The 16,087-nt window shown below is 45.6% G+C and overlaps 1 protein-coding gene across 9 annotated transcripts in view; it reads left to right on the top strand.

The window, feature by feature from the left end:
- The first annotated feature begins 3,080 nt into the window (after nucleotides 1-3,080).
- Nucleotides 3,081-16,087, top strand: part of DISC1 (DISC1 scaffold protein) — a 354,242-nt gene continuing 341,235 nt past the window's right edge. For all 9 annotated transcript variants that reach the window (XR_013377586.1, XR_013377585.1, XR_013377587.1 and 6 more), the window contains exon 1: nucleotides 3,081-3,160. Coding sequence is in view for 6 of the 9 variants with exons in the window: in XM_077894502.1 (XP_077750628.1) it covers nucleotides 3,103-3,160 (58 nt within the window). In the remaining 3 variants the exon portion in view is untranslated. The remainder of the gene's footprint in view (nucleotides 3,161-16,087) is intronic.

The raw sequence follows: 16,087 nt of genomic DNA, 5'->3' as shown, positions 1-16,087 counted from the left end.
GAGCAGCATGCATGGCAACTTGGACCTGTTGCAGAGCCTTGTCTTGTTCTTTGCTCCACTCAAATCTAGCAATTTGACAAATGGGCTCGAGGAGTGCACTCAAATGAGGAATATCTTGCTTCCAAAACCTGAAGAGGACCACAGGTGTTGTGGTTTTTGTTGTTGCTACTATTGTTGTAGGAAGAGCCAAATACAACTTACCCTTCACCTTTGAAGGGATGCCCCACACCAGTGGACCTTTAGAAAACCCAACTGAGATAGAAGGCCCCTAAACTTTTGTCAGATTTATTTCTCACTGTCTGACATGCAAGTGTCTCACCAATAAGTATAGAGTTGTTACTTCCCACTCATAATATCCAGTCAGCATAATATCATCAGTGTACTGGGCCAGCACAGTCTCGTGGAAGGGAAAGGCACCTGTTGACTGTCAACTGTTGACTAAAGTATGATGTAGGGCTGGAGAGTGGACACCCTCCTGAGGCAGAACGATAAGGTGTACTGCTGATCTTGCCAGCTGAAAGCAGGCTGCTTTTGGTGGCCTTTACTAACAGGTATGGAGAAAAAACATTTTCCAGAGCAATAGCTGTGTACCAGGTGTTAGGAGATGTGTTAATTTGCTCAAACAATGAAACTACACCTGGCATAGCAGCTGCAGTTGGACTTGCCATCTGGTTAAGTTTATGATAATCCACTGTCATTCTCTGAGATCCATCTGTCTTCTGCCCAGGCCACGTAGGCAAGTTGAATGGGGGTGTGGCGGGAATTGCCACCCTGCCTCCTTCCAGTCCTTGATGGTGGCACTAATTTCTGCAGTCCCTCTTGCAATGCACTACTGCTTTGGTTGGCTCATTTCCTAGCTGGAGGCAGTTGTAGTGGCTTCCACTTGGCCTTTCCTAACACAAGAGCCCTCACTGCACAGGTCAGTGAGCCAATGTGGGGACTCTGCACATTGCCGAGTATGTCTATTCTGATTATGCATTCTGGAACTGGAGGAATGACTACAGGATGTGTGCAGACACCCACTGTGAGAGGGGTGTCTAAAATAAGACTCTGATCATCTGACCTCCACAAACCCCTACTGTGATTAGTGGGACACAAAGATGGTTTGGGCTTCCTGGAATTCGTGTTGGCTCAGAGCCAGGGTCCAGTCACTTCCGAAAGGTCTGATTATTTCCTTTCCCCCATTGCAGGTTCACTTTTGTAAAAGGCCACATGTCCCTTTGGGGGAGGCTAAAAAAAAGAGTAACAGGATAGAGTTTTGGCAGTGTTCCAGGTCTTTCCTCCTTCATTCGAGGAGTTCTGGATCTGTAAACTGACTCAAGTCTGGGAATTGATTGAAGGTCTGAGTCCCTCTGTTTTAACTTGGAAGCAAGTTAAGCTTTTGTTCCCTTGACCTAGAACTTTTCCGCTTAACAGATCAAGTAAGAATTTAGTAGACTTCTCATCTATTTGACTTCAGGGAACACCATGATCAAATATACCCACCTTGCCGATGGTGATTGATTGCCACCATTGGCTCCTGCCACCCTCAGATCCAGTTAACCCCATTGCACTGAAGGGTCCCAGTTCAGTGGTTGCAATTCCCACTGTAATTTCTGACCCACAGAGAAGAATGACCAAGGATACTGGGTCGCAAAGCTATTTACCGGAGTCATGGTGACAGGTGTGTCCTCAAGACCCTCCCAGAGAGCAGCTTTTACACGATAATTTCATTCCAATATTCCAATCTCCCTAAGCGCTTGGGTAGTTCCTTTACAGTATTCCAAGACAAGTCTGGCATCGCCACCTCTAGCATTTAATGTAGATCACCTCTTGGTCCATGTTTAAGTCAACTAACCGAACAAAAAGTGAGATGCCCTTCTAATCTCTCAAACTAAATCACTGACTCCAGATCTCCATTTAGTGGTCTATATCATTAAATCCAGCCTGATCCAACTTTGTGTTCCTTCCACTGTTTTCCCACATTCCTTAATATCCATATTCATAGTCATCCTGTCCCCAAACATGCTGGCTTTCAAGCGCATCTGTGTTTGCACCCACAGGGGTTTTATCTTTTATTTTATTTTAAAAAAGATTTTATTTATTTATTATTTATTTATTTATTTATTTATTTATTTATTTATTTATTTATTCATTCATTCATTCATGAGAGACACAGAGACATAGGCAGAGGGAGAAGCAGGCTCGCCGCATAGATTCCGATGCGGGACTCAATCCCAGGATTCTGGGACCACACCCTGAGCCAAAGGCAGACGCTCAACCACTGAGCCACCCAGGCGTCCCGGGGTCTTATCTTTTCAAGCATCTTGGCGCTCTATTTCTAGCCAGATCCTTCCCTTTCCTCCAGAAAGGCTTCCTGACACTTTAAATACTCTCTTAGCCCTCGAATTCTGCAACATTTTTTAATGCCAACCAAGCCTCTGGCTCTCGGCATGTATATTGTTAGTTTTATACGCAGATGTTTATGTTCCCCCCTGGAGGTGAGCTCCTTAAGGACAAGAACCATTTCTGGCAGGTGCTATATGGGGTGGGGGTGGGGGTGGGGAGGTGCTCCAGCAGCCTCCTAGGTTGAACCAAACGGAAGGGGTGAAGGACATCAGTCAGGGGCCCTAAGAGCTCCACCAGGGCCGCAGCCTGCCTGCTGGGCCGGGGGCCAACGTGGGGAGGGGCTCTGGGACCAGTCACTGCTGCCAGAAGAGTCAGAAAGTTGGATTCCCATCTCTGAGCAACTGCTCTGGCATCTCTCTGCCGTGTGGCCTGTCCTCGTCCCGCCTTCCCCCCCCCACCTCCTGCGTCTCTTGCACCGACCCCTCGGCCACTTCCCTACGGCGACGTCGGGGAGGCGCCCGCGCAGAGCGCACCCCGACGGCCGCCGTCTCCCCTGCACACGCGCCCTCGCCCTCGCCCTCGCCCTCGCCCTCGCCCTCGCCCTCGCCCGGGGGAAGCGCTGGGGGCCCCGCCGCGCGGCCGCCTCGCCGCGGAGGAAGGCGCCTCCCCTTCGGCGTCGCCCCCCGCCCCCGCCCCACTTCCCGTCCAGCGCGCGGTCGCTTCCCCTCCGCGGGCCTGTCCGCCGCCCGGGAGCCGCGGGAGCCGCTGGGGCGCATGCTGGGCGCGGGAGCCCGAGGCGCGCCGGCCGGAGGCGGCGGGGGCCCGCGCGCAGGTAGGGGCGCGGCGGGGGCGGCGGGGGCGGCGGGGAGTCCGGGCGGGGAGTCCCGGAGGGGCCGTAGGGGCGGGGCTGCGCCTCCGCCACCACCTGGGCTCACGCGCCGCTGCGAGGCGGGGGCGACCGAGGCAGGGCGCGGGGCGCGCGGGCAGGAGAGGCTGGGTCCGGTCCCCTGCGAGCCGGCGGGTCCCGCGGCGGGCTCGGGCTTGGGCCGGCGCCCGCGACTCTCGGGGTCCAGCGGCCGGGACCCGGGCGGAGGGCGGCGGCGGCGGCGGCGGCGGCGGAGCGCGGGCACCTCCCGAGGCGCTGCCCCGAGAGCGCTGCCGCCTCCCGCTTCCCACCGCGCCCCCCGGACGCGGGTCCCGCCGCCACCCCCGGTCAACACCCAGGGCTGGGACGGCTCGTCGCTGTGAGCAATGAGGGGGCGCGGCCGTCGCACTGTTCGGCACCTGCGGCGGATGCAGGACTTCCCTCGCAGGGAACCGGGTTTGGAGTCGCGGTGCCCCGGGGTGTGTCCCTGCTGCGCCGGGAGGGGGCCGGGGACTCCGGACGCTTCCCCCGCCTCTTGGAACCTGGGTTTCCTCAAATGGAGGAGGGCTCGCTCCTGACCCTAACGTGTGCTCGGTTAGACACACGAGGCTCGGATAGGGACAGTCCCAAGAGCTGGGAGTTGGAGACAGTCCAGCCTGGACTCGCTCACTCCTCAGTCTACCCATTTGTAAAGTGGGGGCAGTGTCCGTGCCTCCCTCCAAGGTTATGCGGTTTCAGTGTGGCAGTGAGTCTGAAGCGCGGACTCCAGTGCCTGAGATACACAGTGCGCTCTGAATAACCTTAGTTCCTGTTTTTACTGAGCGAAACCTAAATAATTTGGAGTGATGTGGAAATACCAATTTGATTTGATTAAGGTATAAATAGCAGAGCATTTATTTACTTATTTAAGATTTTATTTATTTATTCATGACAGACACACAGAGGAGACAGAGACACAGGCAGAGGGAGAAGCGGACTCCCTGCAGGGAGCCTGATGCGGGACTCGATCCCAGAACCCTGGGATCACTACCCAGCCAAAGGCAGACGCTCAACCACTGAGCCACCCAGGCGTTCCTATTTTATTAAAAAAAAATTATTAATTATTTTAGAGAGGGGAAAGGACAGGACAGTGAAAGGGAGAGAATCTCAAGTAGACTCCTTACTGAATGGAGCTGGATGGGGGCTCCATTTCGTGATCGCCCCAGATAGTGACCTGAGCTGAAATCAAGAGTCAGATGCTTAATCGACTGAGCCATCCAGGTCCCCCAGTAATGGAGTATTTTAAAAGAAACTTAATTTTATTTCATCCAGACACAGCCTCCGAAGGCTTTTTGAGGTTTTGTTGTAAATCAGTGCTACTGACCAAAAAGAGCCTGGATCTGCTTTCTGTGCTCTGTAACCTTGGGCCTCAGTTTCCTCATCTGTTTAAAAAAAAGACCAAAGACAAGAAAGGTAGGGGTAGCAATTAGTGCTTCTGGTGCTGATAGAGCTGCCTGAAGATCAAATGGGGTAGAAGATCTGAAAGTGCCTCGAAGAGTGTGAGTCACTACGCAAATATAAGACGTGACTGCTACTAGCAGGGAATAATAACATCTGCAATTTTTTAGAGCCTATAATGTGCCAGGCACTCTCAGGAATTCCTTTGATGAAATCCATCCTGAACCTTTGTGCATTGGATATTTATAATCTTCATTTTCTCTATTCAAACCTGAGATTCAGGATTATTTTGCCTCTTTCCCAAGGTCACGTAGCAGTTTATGTAAAGCCATGATTAGAACCCTAGGGTGGGTGCCTCTGGCAAATGTGTTCTCAACCACTGGCAAAACTGAAGTTATGGAGACAAACCGTGGTTCAGAGTAGACCTGTGTTAGATTATAGGAGATAATATATATCCTAACATGTTTAAAGAATCTGAGGGACACCTGACTGGCTCAGTCAGTAGAGCAGGTGACTCTTGATCTTAAGGTTGTGAGTTCAAGCCCCATATTGGGCATAGAGATTACTTAAAAAAAAAAAATTAAAAAATAATTTCACTACATACATAAGTGTATATACTCATGAGTGAATTGTTAGCCCTGGCAGATGAGGTTTTGAAATAAACTTAATTTTTTTCATCCCTATTTTAAAATCCCATTTAAACTATTTTCTTGCACAAATAATGAAAATTTGCAGAGGGAAAAAGCATTAAGATCTTGAAAGACATATCTCGAGGATTCATTGCAAAGCTCAGACAATAAATGAAATCTCAATTAATGTTTTACTTAAACATTTAAGTTTGCCAGAACTCTTAAGGTGGCACAAGAGGTGTAAATTGGTATTGAAGCTTGCAGCGTCACGATTATCGTGCAGGGGTGGGACCCTGTATATTTCTCTAGGGACTTTACTGCTCACCTGAGATGCCCCCAGAGGGAAATGGACCTTTAGAGAAAGTCTGTGCATCCGAGGGAGAGTGAATGCCAGGTCTGTCTGCTGCAGAAACCATTCCAAAATCATTTCTTTCCCAAATGAAATTTATCTTATTATTTTTTCTTCTTCCAAAAGCACTACACAGTCATCACAGAAAGCACAGAAAACAACAAACAAGAAAAAGAACATTAAAAATCACTATGATCCCATCAATGCAGGCAAATAGCTTCACATCTCTGTTCTTGTAACCCATTTCTGTGCTTTGTTAATCAATTTAAATGTCTTAAGACTGGGATGCAAACTATTATTGTTTTGTTCAATGACAAAAGTAATACTTGCTCATTACTCAATCATCAAGACATTAATTTGGGAAATAAGTAAAGATTTATTACGTGCATTAAAACTTTTCCTTTAAAAAGATCTTAAAGATTTGATTGGAAAATGATTAGAAATTAAGTTGTTGATGTCTGAGTTTTATTGTGGTTTTGGCCAAAGTTCAATGAAAGACCTTCAGAACAAAGAGAGGGTACAGTGGTGATCTTGAAATAGTAAGATCTAAAAATCCAGTATCAAGCAAAGATTTTGAGTATAAAAATAGGTAACATTTTAAACTAATGTTATTAGAATTAGACTCATTGTTTTGATAATCATGATAATAATCAGTTTATAAGCTGGGTTCTCATACAAAGTGAGCAGAGAGCCCTGCTTCCAGACATTTTTGGCAGCCACTCCTAGGGGTGGGGACAGTCGCCTCTGGCACAGCCTAGACCACTTGTGGCCATTTTTCAGCCAGCACCATTTAGTAACATAAGACTTTTAGCCTTTGGGAGTCTTATGTTGTTTGTTCTTGATGTTAATGACTTTGTGGTAAAAATTCCTTAGTGAATGTCTTGTGCAACAATCATGCAATTTTTAAAGCGCCTGCCACAGATACTTTGACCATCCTGAATCCATTTTTTCTTTTGAAATCAGTTTACCAGCTGCTTATTTGAGCAGACTGCAATCAGTTTCCAAGTTTTCACAGCAAGTGGAAGAACTGTGGCTGACCAATGAATATTATATATATATTTGGCTTTGAAAGGCAGTCAGGAGCCTACATGCTGTGCTCAGTGGCTGACATGATCCGTGGTTTGGTGTCTGCTCTCCTCACCCTGCCCTCCTTCTTTTTGGTCACTTGTCTACTGTCATAGCTCAGAAATAGATGGTTGAGATTTTGGGGCTTCCTCTAATCACTAGGGTCACTGGTCATCAAGTGTTATAATCAGAATCCCAGAATTTATTGCTGGATGAAGTTTCAAAAGATCAATTGGTTAAACCTCTTGAGTTCTGGCAGGTGAGGCATTGACAAGTGCATTCACCAAGTGCAGATGCTGAGAACTATATATCTGGTAGTTAGGGGCAGGAGACCTGGTCACAAATGAAGTGATTGAAATAAATAGGCCAGGATTATCTTTCTCTTGTCAACTTCAGGTTAGTTTCCCAGCCACCTTGCCTTGTGCTTATCCGTTTAAAATACATGGACAAAATTCTATCTGTTGAACTCTAAAGTTTGCTTGTCATGGTAGGACTTTTCCCCTTTATTTGCTGATCCATTTGAACTCTGAGAGAAATGCAATAAAGACAGTAAACTCCTTGAGGTACAAGATACGAATCTCTGAGGATAAGTCATATATCAGAGAGTACTGACAGTCTGAGTGGCAGTAGAGGTCACAGAGTCTGGCCTGCTTAGTTTACAGGTGAAAGGGTGAAAGATGGCAGAGGAATGAGTATTAGAATCTGGGTCCTCTTCTCTTACTGAGAGCTATTTCCAGTAAGCTTTGCTTCATTCCATAGTTTGGCAGAATTCATCACTTCTTAAAAATATTGAAAAAACCAAACTAAATCCTTATTTATTTATTTTGGAAGAGGCTGCCTTGGAAAGCAGTGTGTTCTTTTGCCATCAGAAGCATTTAAATTGGTATTGGGTCATTCTGTGGTTGAATGTAATTGAGGAGTCTGCCTGTGGGGAGGATGGCTGGATTGGGAGGATGACTTGTGGGAACACTTATAGCTCTAGGATTCTGTGATTTTTGTCCTGGAGGATTTGAACTACTGTGTGAATTTCCTATTCCCTGCTCATTGAGGTTGCACATTTTGAACCCCACCCCCAACCCCAGGTGATTCCAATTCAAGAGGCCTAGACAGCTCCCTGCAGTTAGTGGCACTTTAACTTCCCAGGGTTGCACATATCAAGGATTGATATTAATCATTAACATGATCATGTTTATCCAGGCAAACAAATGACTAGGAATAGAAACATGCATTTGACAGGTGGCCCTACATGGAGACCAATTGCATTCATAGGTTGAAAGGTGAAATATCTCAAAGTTTAATGAGTGAATTGTGTCTTGAATGTGGAACCGGAGTTTAAATTTAGTTTTATGATGTGCACACCAACCTAACTTTTCTTTTTCATACTTGTTGTCTCTTAATTTATGAGTGGATTGATAAGATGATTTGGCGTAATTAATAGGCTTAATTTATGGCACAGTAGAATGTATGTGTTTTGCATTTACAAGTGAAAGCATGCCTCATCTTACTCAAGCACTGATGGGAAAAGGATTATTTTACAGGGGTCAAATGAAAAAAGATGTCAATATAGACATAAATTGGGGTTCTCCTGTTTCTAATAAACTGGACAGTTAGAATTGCAAAAGCTGTTTTGTAATTACAAATCCTCTGATGAAAAATGTTTGTATATTTCAGCATGATTCTTAATATTTCCCTAATGCTTTTCTTCATAGCCACGGGTCAGACAGAGTGGAATACAAGATAGCTGTCCTTGGGCGGAGATAATCCACATTCAATTCAAACAATAGATTTGGAGACCTTTAATTACCTTGACTTTTTTTTTTTTGAGATATAATTTACATACATTTTATGAGTTTTAGATATACAACATAATGATTTGATATTTGTGAATATTGTGAAATGACTAGTTAACATCCTTCACCACACGTAGTTAAAAAATTTTCTTTTTCTTGTGAAAATTTTAAGAACTTTTAGGATCTACTTTTAAGATCATTTGAGATCTACCTTGACTATCAATCCTTTTGTCTCCCTTTGTCTGCTTATAGAATTCTCTTCTAGGACATTAGGTCATCCACTGAATTGTTAATTCAGGAGTATTTATTTAATGTATGCTACACATGGCACAGCATGTTGTTTAAAGATGTATTAGATTGTCCTCACGGATCATCCAGTCTGGAAAGAAGATGTAGCAAAACCTGGTGTACTTTCCAGGTGATTGAAGGCAACCCTTCCAGTTTAACAACCACTCCTAGGATGCTTCTTTGTAGGGTGTCTCAGGGATTCCCTATGTCTTCCCAGTCTTGACACAGATCTATCAGAATTTCTCTGCTCCATAAAGTTTTCCGGTCAGCCTCACACTGCTGCCATGATAATCTTCCCAAAGCACAGATCTGATTAGGTTACTATTACTCAGTGCAAAGATTCATTGTCCCACAAGAAAATTCTCAGCATTCCTTGCCAGGCCTTCCATAAACTGGCCCCTAAATCCCTAAAACTGACACTGGCTCTTTTATTACACACATTATTCAGCCACCAAAAATACTATGGAATCTATCTCCCTCCTGCCCCCATCAATCTCTACACATCAAAATATTATCCCTCATTTAAGATCTAGCCAGTAAAACTTCTCAGCCTTCCCTGGTCTTCTAGAGTCATCCACTTCTTTCTCTCTTCTTCTGTTATAGTTTGTTATGTATTCCACCTGTTTTTCTGACTCTATTGTGAACTCCTTTAGCTCAAGGAAGGAGTCTGGTGTATTTCCTTACCTCCTCATCTGTGTAGTATGCTTATAGTTTTCTCCACTCTCACTGAATTGAATTAAACTCTTTATTATATTTTAGATGGACTAATCCAGTGTATAGATTAATCACATCTGTTATTTGTATATCTTTCAAAACCAATCAAGAGTTTTACAAGTTCAGTTCAGTTCGATTTTTTATTGAGATGCACAAACCACATCGCCAGATTCTTGTAACAATTTCAGGTAAGAAAAAATGTAGAATATGTCCATACCCTTGAGAAGCTTATAGTTCAGTGGAGAATAGAGAATGGATTCTTGGGAAGTTTCTGGATGTTGTTTCATCAGAATGATGGGGCATTGTAATACAGCAAAATCAAGTATTTGAAGTATTATGAAGTAGTTAGCACCTAGTAGATGCCCAGTGAATATTATACAGGGTGGATGGATGAATAGGGGGAAGAAGAAAGGAGGAATCCTTTAGTTTATAATTTATCAATTGCAGTGTTTACTTCAAGGTATAATAATTTTGAAGATAATTTACTCAAGTATTGATTCTCACGCTTGTGTATAAAATGTGTTGCTCTTCATCTAGGAAGAGACATACTAGGTCTCCATCTGTAGAAATTGCATTAATTTCCTGGCTGTGGTGTTGTGTTTGCTTCATTTCATCAGCATTCTCTTCTCAGGCAAGCTCTGTTCTGAGGACACACATTTCCCCGGGGTGGGGGTGGGGGAGGACTTCAGCTGTCTGGGGACGGTGATGAAGGGGACTGTCTCACACTGATTCAGCACTTATGATCTCATTCTCTACCCGGATAGCCAGTTGGCCTGGGGTTATAGGATGAGTTCTGAACTATTTCTCAACCATGTGGCTTTTGTGTGTCTTTCTTCACTTGATTTTAAATAGCAATTTGAATTGAAAAATGGATAAATTCTATGATTTTAGTCCAACAGTTATATTTCCTTACTCTTTGATTTGGGATTGCCTAGTGCATTTATTCAAATATTAATAGTTTTAGAAACTTTTTTGAAAAGCCTAAGGTGATATATAAGGAAAAGCATTGATATTACTTCTATTTTTCCCATCTTGCTGAGGTAGACTAGGGCTCAGTGGAAATAAAGTGAGACATTCCAAGGGGTTGCTTTATCTTAGGCTAATCTTGGGATGAATTTATATTGACATTACTCTTAAATTTGTATCCTGCTTTTTAATGAACAAATGACCCCCCTCTTTTTAAGCAATATTCTATTCACACTTGGAGACTGCCTTTTCCACTAAAATGAGTAATTATTAATCATTACAGAGCTGGGGAAGGGGCGAATCAACCATGAATTTACTATAGAGAAATATTCTCTTTTGGTTATGCCTTTGCATTAGCTTGGGCTGAATTTCTTGAGGGCAGACCTAATCTTATTTATCTTCTTATCATTTTTGTTAGACCTGAGGTAAGAATAAAGACTTATTGAGTTGCATTGGTTTAAAGTAACATGTGTAATATGGCCCCGGTGCCATATGGGAGAATTGCTTCCCAACCAGTGGTGGCTGAGAGAATCTTAGGCAGTGGTTGCATTAGAAAGGAGAGGATAGGGGACTTGTTTTAAAGTTGCTTTTACATGAGGGTGCCTGGCTGGCACAGTTGGTTAAGTCTCCACTTCTAGGTTTTGGCTGGGGTGGTGATCTCAGGGTCATGGGATAGAGCCCTGCATCCACCCCAGGGTTGGGCTCTGTGCTCAGTCTGGAAGCTGCTAAAGTTTTTTTCCTCCTTCTCTATCTGCCCCTCCTCCCTGCTCTCTCTCTTTCTTTAAAATAAATAAATCAATTGAAAAGAAAAATAATAAAGTTGCTTTTACATGCAGGCACACTCTTTATACATCAATACAAATCGTGAAAATTTCTAAAGGTGTTTCCATTCACACATTTCACAGAGGAAGAACGTCAGCTGCCCATATATATTAAAGCACATTATCATGACTTTTGCCTGGAGTGGCTTTAGAAGACTGTGAAGCATGAGGGGTGGGGGTGGTGCTACAGCATCCTCCAAGCTAACCCTTGCCCTTGCTTGGCATCGCCACTGCTCCCAGCACCTCCTACATTCTATTGTCAGGATGTTCATCACTTATGATGTATTGTGAATTGCTGAAACATCAGACAAATGCATCTCCTCATGGAAGTGCAGAGATGCATTGCCAAGGCAAATTTCATTTAAATTGTGATCAGAATACTTCAGGTTATTTGTTGTTGTGGATGTAGTGATGGCTAGCCATCAGTGGTCAGGTGGCCAGATGGAAAGGACACTGGACTAGGAGTCGGACAATTGCAGGTTCCTTAATCTCTCTGGATCTCAGTGTCCTCCCTTGTGGAAACGGGGCTGGGGACAGGGCAGATGAGATCAGGCCCTCAGTGTAGAATTATGGTCACATCATTTTTATAAGAGCTCATCACAATCTGTAATATTTGTGTACAGAATTGCTTTTGTTACAGGACATCTGTGTTACCTATGATCTCAGTTTGCCTTGTAGCTTGTCTCTCACACCCTGATCTGAGTCCTTGATCCCTTAAGTAAATCACATTAGTGTTTCTGTAGCCAAATAGATGCCTGTTCCCAGAACTAAGTGGAATAAATAAAGAGCCTTGATCGCTTTGCATCTGTGCACATGAGGTTTGCCACCGTGTGAGTTCAGTCAGATCAGATGGCTGCCAGGGGAAGGAGAGAAAGCTTGTGTGGTTCTCAGACAGAGACTCTGGGTTTTGGGATGCTAGATGATCCATCACCACCTTGTACATAGTACTTATTGTAGTTTTGCACCACCCCACTCCCCGAGTTCTTCCTCCTTCATTTCCAGTTCTTTGCTGATTGCATCATCTCTACTGTTTCCGAGATGGGCTGCTGATAAGCTGTCACCAAGCCCAGTGCTGCACAAGAGGTGGGCAGTGGGACATGTCACAGGGAAGATAGGAACAAGACCTCTTGGAGGGTGTATTGTTCAGTCCAGCTTAAGCATGTTTCCCCGAGTAGGAGTGCAGATGGTCCCTGCACACGGCAGCCTGCTGGGCAGTCTGGCAGTCTGCTCTGGAGGGCAGGGAGGTTCCTGTACTCAGCTTCCAAGACCGTGTGCTCTCTAGGCCTCCCTGGTTTTCGATTCTTGATCTGACACTTGGGTTCTTTGTGCTGTGCCCAGCACTTTGGGAGGGCCACATTGTATAGACTGCCTTGCACTAGTTGTGATTCTTCTCTTGATGCTGCCTCTTGGATTAATCCTTCTATTGCCACATTTTGCAGTCTGAGGGATGCTTCCCGGACTCTGGAGGTGTTCCTGGGGGGCTGTTCTCAGAAGGAGCATGGGACGACTGCTGTCACCCACAGGCCTGCAGAGGAGAGGGTTGACACTGTCAAGATGCCCCCTTAAACGCACACCACCTGTACTCAAGGTGAGCAGGTCCTTTGGCAGGTGTGATGTTGTTCTGGGCTCCAAGCCCTGGAGAGTTGCTTGTGATAAGGCTTTGTGTGGATGATTAGCACCAAGTGCATCTCGAAGAGTGAAGGTTGAATGACAGAGCATACTGGGTTGGCTCTGCAAAGGGATTCTGGTCCGGACCCAGTCCATCTTTGCTTTCTCAAGGTGTAATTTAATTTTGGTTTTGTCTTTATAAAGTTTTCATCTGTATGAAATGTAAGCTCCGTAAGATTCTCCATTAGGACATCGCGTTCTGGTGTCTTCTCTGCTGGTTTGCTTTTCCTGTCGCAGAAAATTCCCCGCTCCTGCTGCTATCATTTCACACCCAAAGAGGGCATTCTAACCTTAAAAGAAGTTCAGCTCAGCAGTGAGCCTGCCACTGCCTTTCTCTCTAAACTTAGAGTTTGCTCACTCACTTGGCTTCTCAGGTGTTTTGGCTACAGGGAAGAAATAGTCATGGTTCACATTTATTTAATAAAACCATTATGAAAACGAACGCAACCCGAGCGCACACTGGGACAGAGCAGGACCTGGCTGCTTGCTTTCCCACCGAACCTTGCTGGGTCCCTGTAAATTTTTGGAGCTGTCACTTGTGAGCTGTTTTCACTGAGGGAGAACTTCCGTGAGGCTGGGGACTTGGCAGGCCAGCTGGCTGATCCTTTGGGTGTTCTTTCAGCATTGTCTGCAGTGAGTGTGGGAGTCAAAGGCCCTTCAGTGCAAAGATAATGCCAGCTTGTTCCCTGGAACCCTAAAGGAGCCGGAGTCAAAGGGGCTTTTTGTTTCACCGACAGAAAAACCCACAGGAAATCCCAGCTTCAGAGATTCCTATGCGGTCTCACTGTTCCATCAGATCTGACTGTGCTTAGGCCTCCTTTGAGAGAGGCAGTAACCCGTACAAAATAATAAATAAATGAAAGGATGCCATTCACGGTGGCTGGGGGTCAAGGGCACATGCCATGTACACTAGCATGCAGGTCAGGCACCTGGCTTAGACCCCAGTGCCCGGGCTCTGAGCAGTGAGCTCTTGGCTAGCAGGTTGAAGGGGATAATAGCCACATCCTACTGTTAGGGGAATCGACTGTGGTCATGTGAGTAAAGATAGGAGGACAGTGTCTCATCACAGGCACTTGTATTATTACTCTTACTATTACTATTACTATTACTATTACTAATTATTAATAAGCTCTTATTAGATTTCAAATCTCTAACAGCAGTTTTGTCACTTACTAAGTATATTCCCCTTGTCTGTAAGCTGGGCAGTGATTATGCTTATTTTGTAGGACCGATGTGAACATTACATGAGATAATGTACACAAAGGGCTTAGGGAAACAGTAGCAAGTTAAAATAGGGGGCTGCAGCCCTTAGGTGTGCAGGTGATGTCCTGCCCAGCGTCCCGGGTAAGAGGTGAGTGGGGTCCACACCCAGGCTGGGTCCCTGTCCTGAGGAAGGCCTGCCTTTTCCTAATTCATCAGCTCAGAGGGGCCACCTTTTTCTAGTCTGGTTTCCCAGGGGGGCATCTTTTCATCATTCATCACCCCGGAGGAGGTACTTTTTAAAAAATTTGCCCAGTGGTACCATATGTGCCAGCTGTGGCCCTGTCAACAAGAGAATGGTGCTATTATCAATTTAGCAGACGGGGCCTTCTGGAGGGAGTGTGTGGCCTGCTTTACCCAGCTTCATCTTGCTCACTTTGCTGTAATTTCAATGATGTGATTACCATGGTCAGAGCAACAATTTTGCCATTTCCTCAATTCTAAGTTTTTTGTAGGATTTTCCTTGAGGTCAAGAGCTATCGTCCTCCGCCTTCCAAGGCCCCCTTCCTCACCACTGCCCTGCACATGGCCTCCAGAAAGGACACAGGTTGGAAGAGATTGGGTCAGAGTGTAGGCTGGGTGCTGGTTGTTGACTCCTGGTCCCTTACCCGCCCTTCTGTGCTTTGCTCTTTACTGCTGAGGCTGGGAGTCTGAAAATGGCACATCCCTGGCTCCCTACCCGTTACTCTGTCAACAAGAGGCCCTTGTGGGACACCAGAGGCAGGAAGAAGAGAAAAGTTTCTGGATTCTAGGTTTTTCAGTGGGACAGCTGCAGACATGTGCTGTAGCAGTGGGAAGGCTGGGTGATTTGGGACTCCAACAGCCCTGACAGGGAGCCTCTTTTCCCAGGCTCCAGAGCCAACCCACACAGCCTCTTCTGCTACAGCAGACTGAGCAGGCTCCAGGACGCAGCCCAGGAGCAACAGCCTCGGCTCTCTAGCTATGATCCTTCTTCCTCCTTGTTCCTGCTTTTCCTTCTCCTTCATTCTCTAACAACTTTTTCCACACTTTTATGACCAGTGCCCTGTATTAAATGTCCTCTGGTGGGTACTTGGAGTGGTCTCACTTTTTCTACTCAGTGTATGGATTCCATGGATTCTAAATCTGTTGGGTGCTTAGGGCCTGGTATACTCCCTAGGATCTTATAGCACATGGACCCTTCCTCTCTGTTTCATTTTCATCACACATGTCAGGGTTACTTTGATAGCCTTTAAAATAAGTTTTCAGCTCTAGCCTCTTCCTAATCACAGTGGTCAGATTAATTTTCTAAAACTCTAGTTCACTTGGGTCACACTTCTACTCCAAACCCTACGGTTTTTATGGCAGCCATTTAGCAAAGGTACAGTCACCTGTGACCTAAACCCCAATGGTGAGAACACTACCAGGGACACCTCTTCGCAATCCTAGTAAGGGAGAAAGAGGGAGAAAGAGGGTCATTCCTTCACCCTGGCTGGGAGGAAGGGAGTTAGCTCAGTGATAGACACACCAGTAGTCACACTGGTATGAGGAAGATTTCAAAGCCTGCCTGTGGCTGCCTCCTCCCCTCACTGGTTTGTTTGTTTGTTTGTTTTTAAAGATTGTATTTATTTTTGAGAGAGAGCATAAGCATCAGCAGGGGGAAGGGGAAAGGGGCAGAGAGAAGGGGCAGAGGGAGAGGAGTAGCAGACTCCTTGCTGAGCAGGGAGCCCGAGACGACTTGGGGGCTTAATCCTAGGACCCGGGGATCATGACCTGAGCCAGAGGCAGAGACTTAACTGACTGAGCCACCCAGGTGCACCCCTCTCACTGGTTTCTTGTTCAAGTCCAACTGCATTGCATTGGCCCCTCTGCCTCTCCTGGAGGGCAAAGTTCAGTTTGTAAGCTCTGCCCAATATTCTGGGAAGTTTAAATCTCATATAGCTTCTTAT

This window comes from Canis aureus, chromosome 4, assembly GCF_053574225.1.
Source record: "Canis aureus isolate CA01 chromosome 4, VMU_Caureus_v.1.0, whole genome shotgun sequence".
NCBI classification, from domain to species: domain Eukaryota; kingdom Metazoa; phylum Chordata; class Mammalia; order Carnivora; family Canidae; genus Canis; species Canis aureus.
Note: the sequence above shows the minus strand (reverse complement) of the source record. Positions and strands in the feature narration are given on the sequence as shown.